Raw genomic sequence first — 21,989 nt, forward strand, 5'->3', positions numbered from 1 at the left:
GAGGCTAAATGAGGGGCCAGAGACAGCAGAGTGGTTTTCCCTTTGGAGAAGAGGAACCATACAATCCTTCTCGGACTAGCGCAGAGACTGACTGTGGATGGAATTGAAGAACAGTGTGGGTGTTGGCTGGGGGTGGGGGGTTGCAGAGCAGCAGGTCCTCAATGCACTGGTCAGATAACATGCTGCTGAGCAAGGAGACTCAACCTCCCTGCATGGTGCAGATACGGCATGTACACCATGAGAAACATGGAACCTGCATTTTGCTGCAATTTACTTGCAGAGTCCCAGTGAAGAAAGCTTCCTGATGTGGGGATTCCAGGCCCTGTTCTTTCACTACTGTGTCCAATATGAAGCTTTTCTCCTACCATAAGAGAGTGTAGAACATTATCTGCTCACCTGAACTCTATTTTAAAGTAAGAAATAAATCAACTTGCTTTCCAACCCCTGAAATAAATGCAGGCAAGCAAATTAGTTCAAGGATCTACTTTGGGGTTGTCTAGTTGCAGAGCTGTTTTCTCCTGGGTTCCATGGGGGACATGTCCATATCACCATCGATCTCATTAACAGTCCGTGGTAATCACTTACACTGGGTAGTTTGCCTCTTGTCCTTCTTGGGCTTGGCAACCACTTTGATTTTCTGTAAATATAATCGGATGGAACAAGTCAACTTCCATTGCTACGACTTAAGCAGATGCCAAGAAAGGGACCTAAATATTCTTTCTTGAACTCAGGTATACTGAGAGGACCACTGCGGATGTCCTTGGGATGTGTTCTAGGAGTAGCTGGCTCTACATTTCTGAAGACGTGTGTACACAGTCCTGTTCGATTAAATCATCAACACATTCACAGCCTGAACACCCGAACACAGCGAAGCAAACATGTTCTCCCAGATATCCTGGGGGACTTGCTTAGCTCCCTTCAGGGCCTTTGGTCCCTTTGCCTTGTAAAGCTTCCTTGTCATGGTTCAGATGACAGGAGACACTGAGATTAGACTTATGTGAACTATAAACCCCCACAATGGATGAAGTACTTTCAGGAATCTAGGGTACAGGATCTTTGCCACTCATGTAATGTGGGGGTGCCAGGGTGTGACCTTTCCTTCAGGAAAGTTCCTCACATAGGCAAAGACAGTGATGCTCAGAGGAATGCATTTTCAGGAGAAGCTAGGAGGAGAGAGACTGGAGATCAGAGCTGCGCAATCGCAGTACCAACTCCAAAAGTAGGGGCAAGCCTAACATCGCCCTTAGACAATGGGTGATGCTGAAGGAACACTGTTCAGAAATGACATGTAACAGGGACATGAAATGACCCAGTAAACGAAAACAGACTGTAGGATGCACTGACTTTCCTCACCATGGCATGCATTGTTTCCACAGCCTTCATGGTCTAATGTGCATCAAGTCAGACTGGTGTGCCCTGAGTCTAGGAGGGGTGAAAACTGACTGTCCTTATGTGTGTGCATGAATGCAGTCCTAGAGTTTCACTCAAACCAAGGAGTATCTGCAGGGCTTGCAGCAGACACAGCTTTCAATCACACAGAGAGTTGAGCTAAAGACTGGGAATGCTCCATGGAAGACCTCTGGGGCCCCAATCTAATTTTCAGGGGTGTCCTCACCATCCATGTCCAGAAAACACCACACAAGCTGTTCCTCAGGTTGGAACTCTGGAGCGTTAAGAGTCTGGTGGAAGTCACACAAGTCATAGCACCTGGAATGAATCAAATACTTCTCATTCAAAGAGTCCTGCAACACTGCAGTAATGTCCTCCACCTCTTGTAGTTCCCTGTTGAACCCAAGCGTGTGAGGAGATAGAATGTTAAAAACTGCAAGTTTAGATTTGGCAACTTCTCAGTTGGTCCTGAAGGGAGGCTAAATGAGGGGCCAGAGACAGCAGAGTGGTTTTCCCTTTGGAGAAGAGGAACCATACAATCCTTCTCGGACTAGCGCAGAGACTGACTGTGGATGGAATTGAAGAACAGTGTGGGTGTTGGGTGGAGGTGGGGGGGGGTTGCAGAGCAGCAGGTCCTCAATGCACTGGTCAGATAACATGCTGCTGAGCAAGGAGACTCAACCTCCCTGCATGGTGCAGATACGGCATGCACACCATGAGAAACATGGAACCTGCATTTTGCTGCAATTTACTTGCAGAGTCCCAGTGAAGAAAGCTTCCTGATGTGGGGATTCCAGGCCCTGTTCTTTCACTACTGTGTCCAATATGAAGCTTTTCTCCTACCATAAGAGAGTGTAGAACATTATCTGCTCACCTGAACTCTATTTTAAAGTAAGAAATAAATCAACTTGCTTTCCAACCCCTGAAATAAATGCAGGCAAGCAAATTAGTTCAAGGATCTACTTTGGGGTTGTCTAGTTGCAGAGCTGTTTTTTCCTGGGTTCCATGGGGGACATGTCCATATCACCATCGATCTCATTAACAGTCCGTGGTAATCACTTACACTGGATAGTTTGCCTCTTGTCCTTCTTGGGCTTGGCAACCACTTTGATTTTCTGTAAATATAATCGGATGGAACAAGTCAACTTACATTGCTACGACTTAAGCAGCTGCCAAGAAAGGGACCTAAATATTCTTTCTTGAACTCAGATATACTGAGAGGACCACTGCGGATGGCCTTGGGATGTGTTCTAGGAGTAGCTGGCTCTACATTTCTGAAGACGTGTGTACACAGTCCTGTTCGATTAAATCATCAACACATTCACAGCCTGAACACCCGAACACAGCGAAGCAAACATGTTCTCCCAGATGTCCTGGGGGACTTGCTTAGCTCCCTTCAGGGCCTTTGGTCCCTTTGCCTTGTAAAGCTTCCTTGTCATGGTTCAGATGATAGGAGACACTGAGATTAGACTTATGTGAACTATAAACCCCCACAATGGATGAAGTACTTTCAGGAATCTAGGGTACAGGATCTTTGCCACTCATGTAATGTGGGGGTGCCAGGGTGTGACCTTTCCTTCAGGAAAATTCCTCACATAGGCAAAGACAGTGATGCTCAGAGGAATGCATTTTCAGGAGAAGCTAGGAGGAGAGAGACTGGAGATCAGAGCTGCGCAATCGCAGTACCAACTCCAAAAGTAGGGGCAAGCCTAACATCGCCCTTAGACAATGGGTGATGCTGAAGGAACACTGTTCAGAAATGACATGTAACAGGGACATGAAATGACCCAGTAAACGAAAACAGACTGTAGGATGCACTGACTTTCCTAACCATGGCATGCATTGTTTCCACAGCCTTCATGGTCTAATGTGCATCAAGTCAGACTGGTGTGCCCTGAGTCTAGGAGGGGTGAAAACTGACTGTCCTTATGTGTGTGCATGAATGCAGTCCTAGAGTTTCACTCAAACCAAGGAGTATCTGCAGGGCTTGCAGCAGACACAGCTTTCAATCACACAGAGAGTTGAGCTAAAGACTGGGAATGCTCCATGGAAGACCTCTGGGGCCCCAATCTAATTTTCAGGGGTGTCCTCACCATCCATGTCCAGAAAACACCACACAAGCTGTTCCTCAGGTTGGAACTCTGGAGCGTTAAGAGTCTGGTGGAAGTCACACAAGTCATAGCACCTGGAATGAATCAAATACTTCTCATTCAAAGAGTCCTGCAACACTGCAGTAATGTCCTCCACCTCTTGTAGTTCCGTGTTGAACCCAAGCGTGTGAGGAGATAGAATGTTAAAAACTGAAAGTTTAGATTTGGCAACTTCTCAGTTGGTCCTGAAGGGAGGCTAAATGAGGGGCCAGAGACAGCAGAGTGGTTTTCCCTTTGGAGAAGAGGAACCATACAATCCTTCTCGGACTAGCGCAGAGACTGACTGTGGATGGAATTGAAGAACAGTGTGGGTGTTGGCTGGGGGTGGGGGGTTGCAGAGCAGCAGGTCCTCAATGCACTGGTCAGATAACATGCTGCTGAGCAAGGAGACTCAACCTCCCTGCATGGTGCAGATACGGCATGTACACCATGAGAAACATGGAACCTGCATTTTGCTGCAATTTACTTGCAGAGTCCCAGTGAAGAAAGCTTCCTGATGTGGGGATTCCAGGCCCTGTTCTTTCACTACTGTGTCCAATATGAAGCTTTTCTCCTACCATAAGAGAGTGTAGAACATTATCTGCTCACCTGAACTCTATTTTAAAGTAAGAAATAAATCAACTTGCTTTCCAACCCCTGAAATAAATGCAGGCAAGCAAATTAGTTCAAGGATCTACTTTGGGGTTGTCTAGTTGCAGAGCTGTTTTCTCCTGGGTTCCATGGGGGACATGTCCATATCACCATCGATCTCATTAACAGTCCGTGGTAATCACTTACACTGGGTAGTTTGCCTCTTGTCCTTCTTGGGCTTGGCAACCACTTTGATTTTCTGTAAATATAATCGGATGGAACAAGTCAACTTCCATTGCTACGACTTAAGCAGATGCCAAGAAAGGGACCTAAATATTCTTTCTTGAACTCAGGTATACTGAGAGGACCACTGCGGATGGCCTTGGGATGTGTTCTAGGAGTAGCTGGCTCTACATTTCTGAAGACGTGTGTACACAGTCCTGTTCGATTAAATCATCAACACATTCACAGCCTGAACACCCGAACACAGCGAAGCAAACATGTTCTCCCAGATGTCCTGGGGACTTGCTTAGCTCCCTTCAGGGCCTTTGGTCCCTTTGCCTTGTAAAGCTTCCTTGTCATGGTTCAGATGACAGGAGACACTGAGATTAGACTTATGTGAACTATAAACCCCCACAATGGATGAAGTACTTTCAGGAATCTAGGGTACAGGATCTTTGCCACTCATGTAATGTGGGGGTGCCAGGGTGTGACCTTTCCTTCAGGAAAATTCCTCACATAGGCAAAGACAGTGATGCTCAGAGGAATGCATTTTCAGGAGAAGCTAGGAGGAGAGAGACTGGAGATCAGAGCTGCGCAATCGCAGTACCAACTCCAAAAGTAGGGGCAAGCCTAACATCGCCCTTAGACAATGGGTGATGCTGAAGGAACACTGTTCAGAAATGACATGTAACAGGGACATGAAATGACCCAGTAAACGAAAACAGACTGTAGGATGCACTGACTTTCCTCACCATGGCATGCATTGTTTCCACAGCCTTCATGGTCTAATGTGCATCAAGTCAGACTGGTGTGCCCTGAGTCTAGGAGGGGTGAAAACTGACTGTCCTTATGTGTGTGCATGAATGCAGTCCTAGAGTTTCACTCAAACCAAGGAGTATCTGCAGGGCTTGCAGCAGACACAGCTTTCAATCACACAGAGAGTTGAGCTAAAGACTGGGAATGCTCCATGGAAGACCTCTGGGGCCCCAATCTAATTTTCAGGGGTGTCCTCACCATCCATGTCCAGAAAACACCACACAAGCTGTTCCTCAGGTTGGAACTCTGGAGCGTTAAGAGTCTGGTGGAAGTCACACAAGTCATAGCACCTGGAATGAATCAAATACTTCTCATTCAAAGAGTCCTGCAACACTGCAGTAATGTCCTCCACCTCTTGTAGTTCCCTGTTGAACCCAAGCGTGTGAGGAGATAGAATGTTAAAAACTGCAAGTTTAGATTTGGCAACTTCTCAGTTGGTCCTGAAGGGAGGCTAAATGAGGGGCCAGAGACAGCAGAGTGGTTTTCCCTTTGGAGAAGAGGAACCATACAATCCTTCTCGGACTAGCGCAGAGACTGACTGTGGATGGAATTGAAGAACAGTGTGGGTGTTGGGTGGAGGTGGGGGGGGGTTGCAGAGCAGCAGGTCCTCAATGCACTGGTCAGATAACATGCTGCTGAGCAAGGAGACTCAACCTCCCTGCATGGTGCAGATACGGCATGCACACCATGAGAAACATGGAACCTGCATTTTGCTGCAATTTACTTGCAGAGTCCCAGTGAAGAAAGCTTCCTGATGTGGGGATTCCAGGCCCTGTTCTTTCACTACTGTGTCCAATATGAAGCTTTTCTCCTACCATAAGAGAGTGTAGAACATTATCTGCTCACCTGAACTCTATTTTAAAGTAAGAAATAAATCAACTTGCTTTCCAACCCCTGAAATAAATGCAGGCAAGCAAATTAGTTCAAGGATCTACTTTGGGGTTGTCTAGTTGCAGAGCTGTTTTTTCCTGGGTTCCATGGGGGACATGTCCATATCACCATCGATCTCATTAACAGTCCGTGGTAATCACTTACACTGGATAGTTTGCCTCTTGTCCTTCTTGGGCTTGGCAACCACTTTGATTTTCTGTAAATATAATCGGATGGAACAAGTCAACTTACATTGCTACGACTTAAGCAGCTGCCAAGAAAGGGACCTAAATATTCTTTCTTGAACTCAGATATACTGAGAGGACCACTGCGGATGGCCTTGGGATGTGTTCTAGGAGTAGCTGGCTCTATATTTCTGAAGACGTGTGTACACAGTCCTGTTCGATTAAATCATCAACACATTCACAGCCTGAACACCCGAACACAGCGAAGCAAACATGTTCTCCCAGATGTCCTGGGGGACTTGCTTAGCTCCCTTCAGGGCCTTTGGTCCCTTTGCCTTGTAAAGCTTCCTTGTCATGGTTCAGATGATAGGAGACACTGAGATTAGACTTATGTGAACTATAAACCCCCACAATGGATGAAGTACTTTCAGGAATCTAGGGTACAGGATCTTTGCCACTCATGTAATGTGGGGGTGCCAGGGTGTGACCTTTCCTTCAGGAAAATTCCTCACATAGGCAAAGACAGTGATGCTCAGAGGAATGCATTTTCAGGAGAAGCTAGGAGGAGAGAGACTGGAGATCAGAGCTGCGCAATCGCAGTACCAACTCCAAAAGTAGGGGCAAGCCTAACATCGCCCTTAGACAATGGGTGATGCTGAAGGAACACTGTTCAGAAATGACATGTAACAGGGACATGAAATGACCCAGTAAATGAAAACAGACTGTAGGATGCACTGACTTTCCTCACCATGGCATGCATTGTTTCCACAGCCTTCATGGTCTAATGTGCATCAAGTCAGACTGGTGTGCCCTGAGTCTAGGAGGGGTGAAAACTGACTGTCCTTATGTGTGTGCATGAATGCAGTCCTAGAGTTTCACTCAAACCAAGGAGTATCTGCAGGGCTTGCAGCAGACACAGCTTTCAATCACACAGAGAGTTGAGCTAAAGACTGGGAATGCTCCATGGAAGACCTCTGGGGCCCCAATCTAATTTTCAGGGGTGTCCTCACCATCCATGTCCAGAAAACACCACACAAGCTGTTCCTCAGGTTGGAACTCTGGAGCGTTAAGAGTCTGGTGGAAGTCACACAAGTCATAGCACCTGGAATGAATCAAATACTTCTCATTCAAAGAGTCCTGCAACACTGCAGTAATGTCCTCCACCTCTTGTAGTTCCGTGTTGAACCCAAGCGTGTGAGGAGATAGAATGTTAAAAACTGAAAGTTTAGATTTGGCAACTTCTCAGTTGGTCCTGAAGGGAGGCTAAATGAGGGGCCAGAGACAGAAGAGTGGTTTTCCCTTTGGAGAAGAGGAACCATACAATCCTTCTCGGACTAGCGCAGAGACTGACTGTGGATGGAATTGAAGAACAGTGTGGGTGTTGGCTGGGGGTGGGGGGTTGCAGAGCAGCAGGTCCTCAATGCACTGGTCAGATAACATGCTGCTGAGCAAGGAGACTCAACCTCCCTGCATGGTGCAGATACGGCATGCACACCATGAGAAACATGGAACCTGCATTTTGCTGCAATTTACTTGCAGAGTCCCAGTGAAGAAAGCTTCCTGATGTGGGGATTCCAGGCCCTGTTCTTTCACTACTGTGTCCAATATGAAGCTTTTCTCCTACCATAAGAGAGTGTAGAACATTATCTGCTCACCTGAACTCTATTTTAAAGTAAGAAATAAATCAACTTGCTTTCCAACCCCTGAAATAAATGCAGGCAAGCAAATTAGTTCAAGGATCTACTTTGGGGTTGTCTAGTTGCAGAGCTGTTTTCTCCTGGGTTCCATGGGGGACATGTCCATATCACCATCGATCTCATTAACAGTCCGTGGTAATCACTTACACTGGGTAGTTTGCCTCTTGTCCTTCTTGGGCTTGGCAACCACTTTGATTTTCTGTAAATATAATCGGATGGAACAAGTCAACTTCCATTGCTACGACTTAAGCAGATGCCAAGAAAGGGACCTAAATATTCTTTCTTGAACTCAGGTATACTGAGAGGACCACTGCGGATGGCCTTGGGATGTGTTCTAGGAGTAGCTGGCTCTACATTTCTGAAGACGTGTGTACACAGTCCTGTTCGATTAAATCATCAACACATTCACAGCCTGAACACCCGAACACAGCGAAGCAAACATGTTCTCCCAGATGTCCTGGGGACTTGCTTAGCTCCCTTCAGGGCCTTTGGTCCCTTTGCCTTGTAAAGCTTCCTTGTCATGGTTCAGATGACAGGAGACACTGAGATTAGACTTATGTGAACTATAAACCCCCACAATGGATGAAGTACTTTCAGGAATCTAGGGTACAGGATCTTTGCCACTCATGTAATGTGGGGGTGCCAGGGTGTGACCTTTCCTTCAGGAAAATTCCTCACATAGGCAAAGACAGTGATGCTCAGAGGAATGCATTTTCAGGAGAAGCTAGGAGGAGAGAGACTGGAGATCAGAGCTGCGCAATCGCAGTACCAACTCCAAAAGTAGGGGCAAGCCTAACATCGCCCTTAGACAATGGGTGATGCTGAAGGAACACTGTTCAGAAATGACATGTAACAGGGACATGAAATGACCCAGTAAACGAAAACAGACTGTAGGATGCACTGACTTTCCTCACCATGGCATGCATTGTTTCCACAGCCTTCATGGTCTAATGTGCATCAAGTCAGACTGGTGTGCCCTGAGTCTAGGAGGGGTGAAAACTGACTGTCCTTATGTGTGTGCATGAATGCAGTCCTAGAGTTTCACTCAAACCAAGGAGTATCTGCAGGGCTTGCAGCAGACACAGCTTTCAATCACACAGAGAGTTGAGCTAAAGACTGGGAATGCTCCATGGAAGACCTCTGGGGCCCCAATCTAATTTTCAGGGGTGTCCTCACCATCCATGTCCAGAAAACACCACACAAGCTGTTCCTCAGGTTGGAACTCTGGAGCGTTAAGAGTCTGGTGGAAGTCACACAAGTCATAGCACCTGGAATGAATCCAATACTTCTCATTCAAAGAGTCCTGCAACACTGCAGTAATGTCCTCCACCTCTTGTAGTTCCGTGTTGAAACCAAGCGTGTGAGGAGATAGAATGTTAAAAACTGCAAGTTTAGATCTGGCAACTTCTCAGTTGGTCCTGAAGGGAGGCTAAATGAGGGGCCAGAGACAGCAGAGTGGTTTTCCCTTTGGAGAAGAGGAACCATACAATCCTTCTCGGACTAGCGCAGAGACTGACTGTGGATGGAATTGAAGAACAGTGTGGGTGTTGAGTGGGGGTGGGGGGGTTGCAGAGCAGCAGGTCCTCAATGCACTGGTCAGATAACATGCTGCTGAGCAAGGAGACTCAACCTCCCTGCATGGTGCAGATACGGCATGCACACCATGAGAAACATGGAACCTGCATTTTGCTGCAATTTACTTGCAGAGTCCCAGTGAAGAATGCTTCCTGATGTGGGGATTCCAGGCCCTGTTCTTTCACTACTGTGTCCAATATGAAGCTTTTTTCCCACCATAAGAGAGCGTAGAACATTATCTGCTCACCTGAACTCTATTTTAAAGTAAGAAATAAATCAACTTGCTTTCCAACCCCTGAAATAAATGCAGGCAAGCAAATTAGTTCAAGGATCTACTTTGGGGTTGTCTAGTTGCAGAGCTGTTTTCTCCTGGGTTCCATGGGGGACATGTCCATATCACCATCGATCTCATTAACAGTCCATGGTAATCACTTACACTGGGTAGTTTGCCTCTTGTCCTTCTTGGGCTTGGCAACCACTTTGATTTTCTGTAAATATAATCAGATGGAACAAGTCAACTTACATTGCTACGACTTAAGCAGCTGCCAAGAAAGGGACCTAAATATTCTTTCTTGAACTCAGATATACTGAGAGGACCACTGCGGATGGCCTTGGGATGTGTTCTAGGAGTAGCTGGCTCTACATTTCTGAAGACGTGTGTACACAGTCCTGTTCGATTAAATCATCAACACATTCACAGCCTGAACACCCGAACACAGCGAAGCAAACATGTTCTCCCAGATATCCTGGGGGACTTGCTTAGCTCCCTTCAGGGCCTTTGGTCCCTTTGCCTTGTAAAGCTTCCTTGTCATGGTTCAGATGACAGGAGACACTGAGATTAGACTTATGTGAACTATAAACCCCCACAATGGATGAAGTACTTTCAGGAATCTAGGGTACAGGATCTTTGCCACTCATGTAATGTGGGGGTGCCAGGGTGTGACCTTTCCTTCAGGAAAGTTCCTCACATAGGCAAAGACAGTGATGCTCAGAGGAATGCATTTTCAGGAGAAGCTAGGAGGAGAGAGACTGGAGATCAGAGCTGCGCAATCGCAGTACCAACTCCAAAAGTAGGGGCAAGCCTAACATCGCCCTTAGACAATGGGTGATGCTGAAGGAACACTGTTCAGAAATGACATGTAACAGGGACATGAAATGACCCAGTAAACGAAAACAGACTGTAGGATGCACTGACTTTCCTCACCATGGCATGCATTGTTTCCACAGCCTTCATGGTCTAATGTGCATCAAGTCAGACTGGTGTGCCCTGAGTCTAGGAGGGGTGAAAACTGACTGTCCTTATGTGTGTGCATGAATGCAGTCCTAGAGTTTCACTCAAACCAAGGAGTATCTGCAGGGCTTGCAGCAGACACAGCTTTCAATCACACAGAGAGTTGAGCTAAAGACTGGGAATGCTCCATGGAAGACCTCTGGGGCCCCAATCTAATTTTCAGGGGTGTCCTCACCATCCATGTCCAGAAAACACCACACAAGCTGTTCCTCAGGTTGGAACTCTGGAGCGTTAAGAGTCTGGTGGAAGTCACACAAGTCATAGCACCTGGAATGAATCAAATACTTCTCATTCAAAGAGTCCTGCAACACTGCAGTAATGTCCTCCACCTCTTGTAGTTCCCTGTTGAACCCAAGCGTGTGAGGAGATAGAATGTTAAAAACTGCAAGTTTAGATTTGGCAACTTCTCAGTTGGTCCTGAAGGGAGGCTAAATGAGGGGCCAGAGACAGCAGAGTGGTTTTCCCTTTGGAGAAGAGGAACCATACAATCCTTCTCGGACTAGCGCAGAGACTGACTGTGGATGGAATTGAAGAACAGTGTGGGTGTTGGGTGGAGGTGGGGGGGGGTTGCAGAGCAGCAGGTCCTCAATGCACTGGTCAGATAACATGCTGCTGAGCAAGGAGACTCAACCTCCCTGCATGGTGCAGATACGGCATGCACACCATGAGAAACATGGAACCTGCATTTTGCTGCAATTTACTTGCAGAGTCCCAGTGAAGAAAGCTTCCTGATGTGGGGATTCCAGGCCCTGTTCTTTCACTACTGTGTCCAATATGAAGCTTTTCTCCTACCATAAGAGAGTGTAGAACATTATCTGCTCACCTGAACTCTATTTTAAAGTAAGAAATAAATCAACTTGCTTTCCAACCCCTGAAATAAATGCAGGCAAGCAAATTAGTTCAAGGATCTACTTTGGGGTTGTCTAGTTGCAGAGCTGTTTTTTCCTGGGTTCCATGGGGGACATGTCCATATCACCATCGATCTCATTAACAGTCCGTGGTAATCACTTACACTGGATAGTTTGCCTCTTGTCCTTCTTGGGCTTGGCAACCACTTTGATTTTCTGTAAATATAATCGGATGGAACAAGTCAACTTACATTGCTACGACTTAAGCAGCTGCCAAGGAAGGGACCTAAATATTCTTTCTTGAACTCAGATATACTGAGAGGACCACTGCGGATGGCCTTGGGATGTGTTCTAGGAGTAGCTGGCTCTATATTTCTGAAGACGTGTGTACACAGTCCTGTTCGATTAAATCATCAACACATTCACAGCCTGAACACCCGAACACAGCGAAGCAAACATGTTCTCCCAGATGTCCTGGGGGACTTGCTTAGCTCCCTTCAGGGCCTTTGGTCCCTTTGCCTTGTAAAGCTTCCTTGTCATGGTTCAGATGATAGGAGACACTGAGATTAGACTTATGTGAACTATAAACCCCCACAATGGATGAAGTACTTTCAGGAATCTAGGGTACAGGATCTTTGCCACTCATGTAATGTGGGGGTGCCAGGGTGTGACCTTTCCTTCAGGAAAATTCCTCACATAGGCAAAGACAGTGATGCTCAGAGGAATGCATTTTCAGGAGAAGCTAGGAGGAGAGAGACTGGAGATCAGAGCTGCGCAATCGCAGTACCAACTCCAAAAGTAGGGGCAAGCCTAACATCGCCCTTAGACAATGGGTGATGCTGAAGGAACACTGTTCAGAAATGACATGTAACAGGGACATGAAATGACCCAGTAAATGAAAACAGACTGTAGGATGCACTGACTTTCCTCACCATGGCATGCATTGTTTCCACAGCCTTCATGGTCTAATGTGCATCAAGTCAGACTGGTGTGCCCTGAGTCTAGGAGGGGTGAAAACTGACTGTCCTTATGTGTGTGCATGAATGCAGTCCTAGAGTTTCACTCAAACCAAGGAGTATCTGCAGGGCTTGCAGCAGACACAGCTTTCAATCACACAGAGAGTTGAGCTAAAGACTGGGAATGCTCCATGGAAGACCTCTGGGGCCCCAATCTAATTTTCAGGGGTGTCCTCACCATCCATGTCCAGAAAACACCACACAAGCTGTTCCTCAGGTTGGAACTCTGGAGCGTTAAGAGTCTGGTGGAAGTCACACAAGTCATAGCACCTGGAATGAATCAAATACTTCTCATTCAAAGAGTCCTGCAACACTGCAGTAATGTCCTCCACCTCTTGTAGTTCCGTGTTGAACCCAAGCGTGTGAGGAGATAGAATGTTAAAAACTGAAAGTTTAGATTTGGCAACTTCTCAGTTGGTCCTGAAGGGAGGCTAAATGAGGGGCCAGAGACAGCAGAGTGGTTTTCCCTTTGGAGAAGAGGAACCATACAATCCTTCTCGGACTAGCGCAGAGACTGACTGTGGATGGAATTGAAGAACAGTGTGGGTGTTGGCTGGGGGTGGGGGGTTGCAGAGCAGCAGGTCCTCAATGCACTGGTCAGATAACATGCTGCTGAGCAAGGAGACTCAACCTCCCTGCATGGTGCAGATACGGCATGCACACCATGAGAAACATGGAACCTGCATTTTGCTGCAATTTACTTGCAGAGTCCCAGTGAAGAAAGCTTCCTGATGTGGGGATTCCAGGCCCTGTTCTTTCACTACTGTGTCCAATATGAAGCTTTTCTCCTACCATAAGAGAGTGTAGAACATTATCTGCTCACCTGAACTCTATTTTAAAGTAAGAAATAAATCAACTTGCTTTCCAACCCCTGAAATAAATGCAGGCAAGCAAATTAGTTCAAGGATCTACTTTGGGGTTGTCTAGTTGCAGAGCTGTTTTCTCCTGGGTTCCATGGGGGACATGTCCATATCACCATCGATCTCATTAACAGTCCGTGGTAATCACTTACACTGGGTAGTTTGCCTCTTGTCCTTCTTGGGCTTGGCAACCACTTTGATTTTCTGTAAATATAATCGGATGGAACAAGTCAACTTCCATTGCTACGACTTAAGCAGATGCCAAGAAAGGGACCTAAATATTCTTTCTTGAACTCAGGTATACTGAGAGGACCACTGCGGATGGCCTTGGGATGTGTTCTAGGAGTAGCTGGCTCTACATTTCTGAAGACGTGTGTACACAGTCCTGTTCGATTAAATCATCAACACATTCACAGCCTGAACACCCGAACACAGCGAAGCAAACATGTTCTCCCAGATGTCCTGGGGACTTGCTTAGCTCCCTTCAGGGCCTTTGGTCCCTTTGCCTTGTAAAGCTTCCTTGTCATGGTTCAGATGACAGGAGACACTGAGATTAGACTTATGTGAACTATAAACCCCCACAATGGATGAAGTACTTTCAGGAATCTAGGGTACAGGATCTTTGCCACTCATGTAATGTGGGGGTGCCAGGGTGTGACCTTTCCTTCAGGAAAATTCCTCACATAGGCAAAGACAGTGATGCTCAGAGGAATGCATTTTCAGGAGAAGCTAGGAGGAGAGAGACTGGAGATCAGAGCTGCGCAATCGCAGTACCAACTCCAAAAGTAGGGGCAAGCCTAACATCGCCCTTAGACAATGGGTGATGCTGAAGGAACACTGTTCAGAAATGACATGTAACAGGGACATGAAATGACCCAGTAAACGAAAACAGACTGTAGGATGCACTGACTTTCCTCACCATGGCATGCATTGTTTCCACAGCCTTCATGGTCTAATGTGCATCAAGTCAGACTGGTGTGCCCTGAGTCTAGGAGGGGTGAAAACTGACTGTCCTTATGTGTGTGCATGAATGCAGTCCTAGAGTTTCACTCAAACCAAGGAGTATCTGCAGGGCTTGCAGCAGACACAGCTTTCAATCACACAGAGAGTTGAGCTAAAGACTGGGAATGCTCCATGGAAGACCTCTGGGGCCCCAATCTAATTTTCAGGGGTGTCCTCACCATCCATGTCCAGAAAACACCACACAAGCTGTTCCTCAGGTTGGAACTCTGGAGCGTTAAGAGTCTGGTGGAAGTCACACAAGTCATAGCACCTGGAATGAATCCAATACTTCTCATTCAAAGAGTCCTGCAAAACTGCAGTAATGTCCTCCACCTCTTGTAGTTCCGTGTTGAACCCAAGCGTGTGAGGAGATAGAATGTTAAAAACTGAAAGTTTAGATTTGGCAACTTCTCAGTTGGTCCTGAAGGGAGGCTAAATGAGGGGCCAGAGACAGCAGAGTGGTTTTCCCTTTGGAGAAGAGGAACCATACAATCCTTCTCGGACTAGCGCAGAGACTGACTGTGGATGGAATTGAAGAACAGTGTGGGTGTTGAGTGGGGGTGGGGGGGTTGCAGAGCAGCAGGTCCTCAATGCACTGGTCAGATAACATGCTGCTGAGCAAGGAGACTCAACCTCCCTGCATGGTGCAGATACGGCATGCACACCATGAGAAACATGGAACCTGCATTTTGCTGCAATTTACTTGCAGAGTCCCAGTGAAGAATGCTTCCTGATGTGGGGATTCCAGGCCCTGTTCTTTCACTACTGTGTCCAATATGAAGCTTTTTTCCTACCATAAGAGAGCGTAGAACATTATCTGCTCACCTGAACTCTATTTTAAAGTAAGAAATAAATCAACTTGCTTTCCAACCCCTGAAATAAATGCAGGCAAGCAAATTAGTTCAAGGATCTACTTTGGGGTTGTCTAGTTGCAGAGCTGTTTTCTCTTGGGTTCCATGGGGGACATGTCCATATCACCATCGATCTCATTAACAGTCCATGGTAATCACTTACACTGGGTAGTTTGCCTCTTGTCCTTCTTGGGCTTGGCAACCACTTTGATTTTCTGTAAATATAATCGGATGGAACAAGTCAACTTACATTGCTACGACTTAAGCAGCTGCCAAGAAAGGGACCTAAATATTCTTTCTTGAACTCAGATATACTGAGAGGACCACTGCGGATGGCCTTGGGATGTGTTCTAGGAGTAGCTGGCTCTACATTTCTGAAGACGTGTGTACACAGTCCTGTTCGATTAAATCACATTAACACATTCACAGCCTGAACACCCAAACACAGCGAAGCAAACATGTTCTCCCAGATGTCCTGGGGGACTTGCTTAGCTCCCTTCAGGGCCTTTGGTCCCTTTGCCTTGTAAAGCTTCCTTGTCATGGTTCAGATGACAGGAGACACTGAGATTAGACTTATGTGAACTATAAACCCCCACAATGGATGAAGTACTTTCAGGAATCTAGGGTACAGGATCTTTGCCACTCATGTAATGTGGGGGTGCCAGGGTGTGACCTTTCCTTCAGGAAAATTCCTCACATAGGCAATGACAGTGATGCTCAGAGGAATGCATTTTCAGGAGAAGCTAGGAGGAGAGAGACTGGAGATCAGAGCTGCGCAATCGCAGTACCAACTCCAAAAGTAGGGGCAAGCTTAACATCGCCCTTAGACAATGGGTGATGCTGAAGGAACACTGTTCAGAAATGACATGTAACAGGGACATGAAAATACCCAGTAAAACAAAACAGACTGTAGGATGCATTGACTTTCCTCACCATGGCATGCATTGTTTCCACAGCCTTCATGGTCTAATGTGCATCAAGTCAGACAGGTGTGCCCCCACACTAGGTTGAAAACTGATTGCCCTTATGTCTGCACATGTAAACAGTCCAAGAGTTGACTCAACTGAGGTGTATCTGCAGGGCTTGCAGCAGAGACAGATTTCTACCACACAGACAGCTGAGATATGGAACAGGCAGGCTCTGAGGGAGTCCATGGGGAGCTTTACCCTTTTTTCTATTGGTGTACTCACCATCTGTATCCAGAATCCCGCTCCCAACCTGCTCCTCAGGTGTGGATGCTGGAGTATCGGGAGTCTGGTGGACATCACACAAGTCCTGGCAACTGGAAGGAGCCACATATATCTCATCCACTGTGTGCTGCAGCACTGCACTAATGTCCGCAGCCTCTTGCAGATCCCTGCTGAACGGAAGTGTGGGAGGAAAAGAAAAGGTTAAACAGTGAAAGTTTAGACTTGACAACTTCTCACTCTTTCTGAAGGGAGGATAAATTAGGGGTCAGACAAGGCAGAATGGTTTTCCATTTGGAGCAGAGGAACCAAGCAATCCCTCTCTGACTATGTTAGAAACTGATGTTGTCGAGGTAGAGAACAGTACATTTGTGTTTTCAGTGGGAGGTGGGTTGAAGAGCAGCCATTCCCCAATGCACTGATCAGATAACATGCTGATGAGCAAGGAGATTGAACCTCCCTGTGTGGTTCAGGCATGGCATACACACCATGAGACCACAGAAGTTGCAGTTTGCTCCACTTTACTTGCAGGGTTTCAGTGAAGAAGCCTTGCTGATATGGGCATTCCAGACTTTGTTTTTTCATTATTGCATATAGTTCATATTTTGATTCCAGTTGCCTTTTCTTGGTTGGAATCCCAGACAACGAAATGCTGTGAAAGAGCATGTGCCTCTCCTCCCAATTTCCTCACAAAAGTCAGTGCAGAAGTTCACACTGATTTCCAGAAAACCTGAATATCATTGAAATGGGGTTTCCCTGAGTCTAGGTTAATAAATGTGACAAAATAATAGAAGGAAACTAACAGAAGAGCCATCAAGAATGAGACCCCAGGGGGATTCCAAGATGGCAGCTAGAAGGAGGAAGCAGAAAGCGAGCCTCCTATAGTGAAATCTTGGAGAGATGGTTTAGACACACTTTGCAGACAAAACCACCAAGAAGAGGCAAAACTTTGACCCCTCCACACCTCCAGCTGGCGCAGTGTATCTCCACTTCACGTTAAACAGAGAAGCAGGGAGGGCTCCAGGGCCACCAGTCTCCTGTGCCCAGATGACTTGGGAAGACGCGGACAAGGTGAGCTTCCTGGTACCGTGGTACTCCCACAGACAACCCTGGGCCAGAGCAGCAAAGCCCCCTGGACAGACTGACCTCCACCCAGGGAAAAAAGAGAAACTGACTAATAAGCAATAAGAATAATAAAGACATGCAGAAAAAGGGGGTGGGGTGCACTGAGCACTGAAGATTGGGGGAAGGGAATCCTTCCTGGAACTGTAAATTAACAAGCTGGGCAGGCTGGAGAGGCTGTGGTGGGAGCTGGGGCACATGCCTAGCAACTAGGTGCGGGAAAGCTTGTGAGAGTGGCGGAGGGAAGAAAACTCCACAGGAGAGGAGGGAAGACCCACTTCCCACATGAGCTGTAAACAAACATGGCGGCTGGCAGGAGCAGCAGCACCGCCCAGTAATCTGGAGCAGGGATGCTTGTAAAAGTGGTGGTGGGAGGAAATCTGCACAGGAGAGTGGGGAAGATCCACTTCGCCCATGAACTGTAAATAAACATGAAGGCCTGAGAAAGCAGGTGCAGTGTCACCTTCCCCAGTGTGCTTGGAAAGTGAAAATCTTGTACCAGAGGCACACAGGAAAACTCTGACTAAACAAAGCCTGCAGGGCCAGGTGAGTGCTAAGCTCACCCCAGAGATCTGCATAAATAAGGCCTCCAGTAACAGCAGGCTGACAGCAGCGGGCAGGCAAGCCACAGTTGCAGATACTATTCACAACACTGTCTCCAGACTTTTTTTTTCTTTTTCTCCCTATGTTTGATGAGAGAACAACCGAATTACACCTGCATGCTGAAAAACTTACTGAAACTGTATTGCATTTGAACTTGGGACACTTGGTGGGGTTTTTCTGTGTGTGTGTGTCTGTAGTTTTGTTCTATTTTATGTGTCCCCTTTGATAAGACAACTACAGAACATCTGAGGCACCATCTCCAGGACTGGAGACTGAGACGGACACCCAAATAATTAAGACTGAAATTTCATTTCATTTGAACTGGAAGGTTTTTTGGTTTTTTTGTTTTTTTTTATAGTTTCTATTTTTCATTATATATATATATATATATATATATATATATATATATATATATATATATATCTTTCATTTACTTATATTTTATTTTTATTCTTATCTTTATTTTTTCTATTTTTTATTTTCAATTATCTCTCTGTCTCTCTAATGCCTGTTCAGCTTACTGTCGATTAGTACACTAATGCTCCCTGTTTATACCTTTAAAACTTTCTTGTCTGATTCCTTGTTCTGTTTTCTCCTTCTTGTCTGTTTATTTGTTTTTCCCTCTTCTTTACCTTCTTGCTTTCCATCTCCTCTCACCCTTCCATTCTAAATATTACCATTGTTATTATTACCAGCTAGAAAATACTTAATTGCACACAGTACAGGGACAGTAACAACAACAAAGACAATGACGGGAAGACAGAAAAAACAGGGAAACCAGTTTCCCCACAGCAAAAAATAAGTACAGGAACCAGAGGGGAATGAAGAAAACAGAAACACAGATCCAGACTCCAACAAAATGAAGATAAACTGTGCCAAAGGACCCAATGAGGCCCACAAGAATAATTTAAAAGAAGACATACTACAGGTACTCAATGAGAATTTTACAGAGATGATACTGGATAGGGTCAACCAAAATGTACAGGAGACACTCAAGAAATTCCAAGACAACAAAAATAGAGAATTTGAAAAAGCAAAAGAAGAAATAAAGGAAACCATAGAAGCACTGTATAAACACCAAAGTGAAACAGAGAACATGATGAATGAACAGATAAATGAACACAGGACAAAAATAGACAACATTAAAGAGGAAACCACCCAGGATATGGAAAACCTCAGAAAAAAGTACGAAACAGAACTGCAAAACATAACAGAAGGCCAATCCAGCAGAATAGAACAAACAGAAGACAGAATCTCAGAACTTGAAGATGAAATGGTAATTAAATTAAACCGAAGAACTATTAATTAAACAACTCAAGACCTGTGAAAAGAAAATGCAAGAACTCACTGACTCCATCAAAAGACCAAACTTGAGGATCATGGGCATCGAAGAAGGAGAAGAGGTGCAAGCAAAGGTAATGCGTAATATATTCAACAAAATAATAATGGAAAATTTCCCAAATCTAGAGAAAGACATTCCCATACAGATGCAAGAGGCCTCCAGGACACCAAACAGACCAGATCAAAATAGAACTACCCCACGACATATCATCATTAAAACAACAAGTTCAGAAACTAGGGAAAGAATATTGAAAGCTGTGAGAGAGAAAAAACAAGTAACATACAAAGGTAAACCTATCAAAATCACAACAGATTTCTCAACAGAAACATTAAAAGCAAGAAGAGCATTGGGTGAGATCCTCCGGGCACTGAATGAAAATAACTTCAACCCCAGGATACTCTACCCAGCAAAACTATCATTCAAAATAGATGGAGCAATAAAAGTCTTCCATGATAAACAGAAACTAATACAATAGGTGACCACAAAGCCACCACTACAAAAGATTCTGCAAGGGATTCTGCACCCAGAAAGTGACACCCAACTTAACCATGAAAAGACAGGCAGCACCAAACCACAGGAAAAGAAAAAGCAAGACAGTAGAGAGTAATCTCAACTTAGGTACACACAATCAAACCTTCAAACAACTAAGACAAGTAAATGAGAGGAATCAGCACATACCTATCAGTACTAACACTTAATGTTAACAGACTTAATTCACCCATCAAAAGGCACCACTTGACGAAATGGATTAAAAAGGAAGATCCAACAATTTGTTGCTTACAGGAGACCCATCTCACCAACAGAAATAAGCATAGGCTTAGGATGAAAGGCTGGAAAAAGATTTACCAAGCCAAAGGCACCTGAAAACAGGCAGGAGTAGCAATACTTATCTCTGACAAAGTAGACTTCAAACCTACATTGATCAAACAAGATAAAGAAGGAAATTCCATACAAATAAAAGGGGAAATATACCAAAAGAAAATAATAATCATCAATCTGTATGCACCCAATGTCAATGCACCCAATTTCATCAAACATACCCTGAAAGACCTAAAAGCATATATGAGTGCCAACACATTGGTTGCAGGAAACTTTAACACCCAGTATCATCAATAGATAGGTCATCCAAACAAAAAATCAATAAAGAAATCCAAGATCTAAAATATGCAATAGATCAAATGGACCTAGTTGATGTCTACAGAACATTTCATTCAACTTCTACACAATATACATTCTTCTCAGCAGCTCATGGAACCTTCTCCAAAAGAGATCATATCCTAGGGCACAAAGCAAGCCTCAGCAAATATAAGAACATAGAAATTATACTGTGCATACTATCTGATCACAATGCAGTAAAAGTAGAACTCAACAACAAAAGTACAGACAAAAAACATGCAAACAGCTGGAAACTAAATAACTCATTTCTTAATGAACAATGGATCATCGATGAAGTAACAGACGAAATTAAAGAGTTCCTGGAAGTCAATGAAAATGAAAACACAACCTACCAGAACCTATGGGACACAGGTAAGGCAGTCCTGAGAGGAAAGTTTATAGCCATGAGTGCATATATTAAAAAGACTGAAAGATCCCAAATCAATGACCTAATGATACATCTCAAACTCCTAGAAAAACAAGAAGAAGCAAATCCCAAAATAAATTGGAGAGAAATAATAAAAATAAGAGTTGAAATCAACAAAATAGAAAGCAAAAAAACCATACAAAGAATTAATGAAACAAAAAGTTGGTTCTTTGAAAAAATAAACAAGATCGATAGACCCCTGGCAAACCTGACTAAAATGAGGAGAGAAAAAACCCAAATCAGTACAATCAGGAATGCTAACAGGGTGATAGCATGGAAGTCCAGGAAATCATCAGAGACTACTTTGAGAACCTATATTCAAATAAATTTGAAAATCTTAAAGAAATGGACAGATTTCTAGATACATATGATCATCCAAAACTGAATGAAGAGGAAATTAATCACCTGAATAGATCTATAACACAAAATGAAATTGAAGCAGTAATCAAGAGTCTCCACAAAATGAAAAGTCCAGGACCTGATGGATTCTCTGCTGAATTCTATCAGACCTTTAAAGAAGAACTGATACCAACCCTCCTTAAACTATTCCACAAAATAGAAAGGGAAGGAAAACTGCCAAACACATTTTATGAAGGCAGTATTACACTTATCCCAAAACCAGGCAAAGACACCTCCAAAAAGGAGAACTATAGGCCAATCTCCTCAATGAACACTGACGCAAAAATCCTCAACAAAATAATGGCAAACCGAATTCAACAACACATCAAAAAGATTATTTACCACGACCAAGTAGGCTTCATCCCGGGGATGCAGGGGTGGTTCAACATACAAAAATCAATAAACGTAATAA

The 21,989-nt window shown here is 44.9% G+C and overlaps 1 protein-coding gene across 5 annotated transcripts in view; it reads right to left on the bottom strand.

Annotated features, from left to right (window-relative positions):
• The window catches only part of LOC109687857 (NBPF family member NBPF6-like protein), a 480,343-nt gene that overhangs the window by 324,820 nt on the left and 133,534 nt on the right, over nucleotides 1-21,989 (bottom strand). Inside the window, exons 22-24 of one of the 5 annotated variants that reach the window (XM_074050471.1) lie at nucleotides 16,533-16,702; nucleotides 11,778-11,829; nucleotides 10,911-11,032 (exon numbers count right to left, since the gene is read on the bottom strand). The exons of 3 other annotated variants lie outside the window; for them this stretch is intronic. In XM_074050471.1, the coding sequence (XP_073906572.1) occupies nucleotides 10,918-11,032; nucleotides 11,778-11,829; nucleotides 16,533-16,702 (337 nt within the window). In that variant the 3' untranslated portion in view covers nucleotides 10,911-10,917. Of the gene's footprint in view, nucleotides 1-10,910; nucleotides 11,033-11,777; nucleotides 11,830-15,466; nucleotides 15,558-16,532; nucleotides 16,703-21,989 lie in introns of those variants that run through there. One more of the 5 variants, XM_074050472.1, reaches the window with a different exon arrangement.

Source organism: Castor canadensis, chromosome 12, assembly GCF_047511655.1.
Source record: "Castor canadensis chromosome 12, mCasCan1.hap1v2, whole genome shotgun sequence".
In the NCBI taxonomy this organism is placed as follows: Eukaryota; Metazoa; Chordata; class Mammalia; order Rodentia; family Castoridae; genus Castor; species Castor canadensis.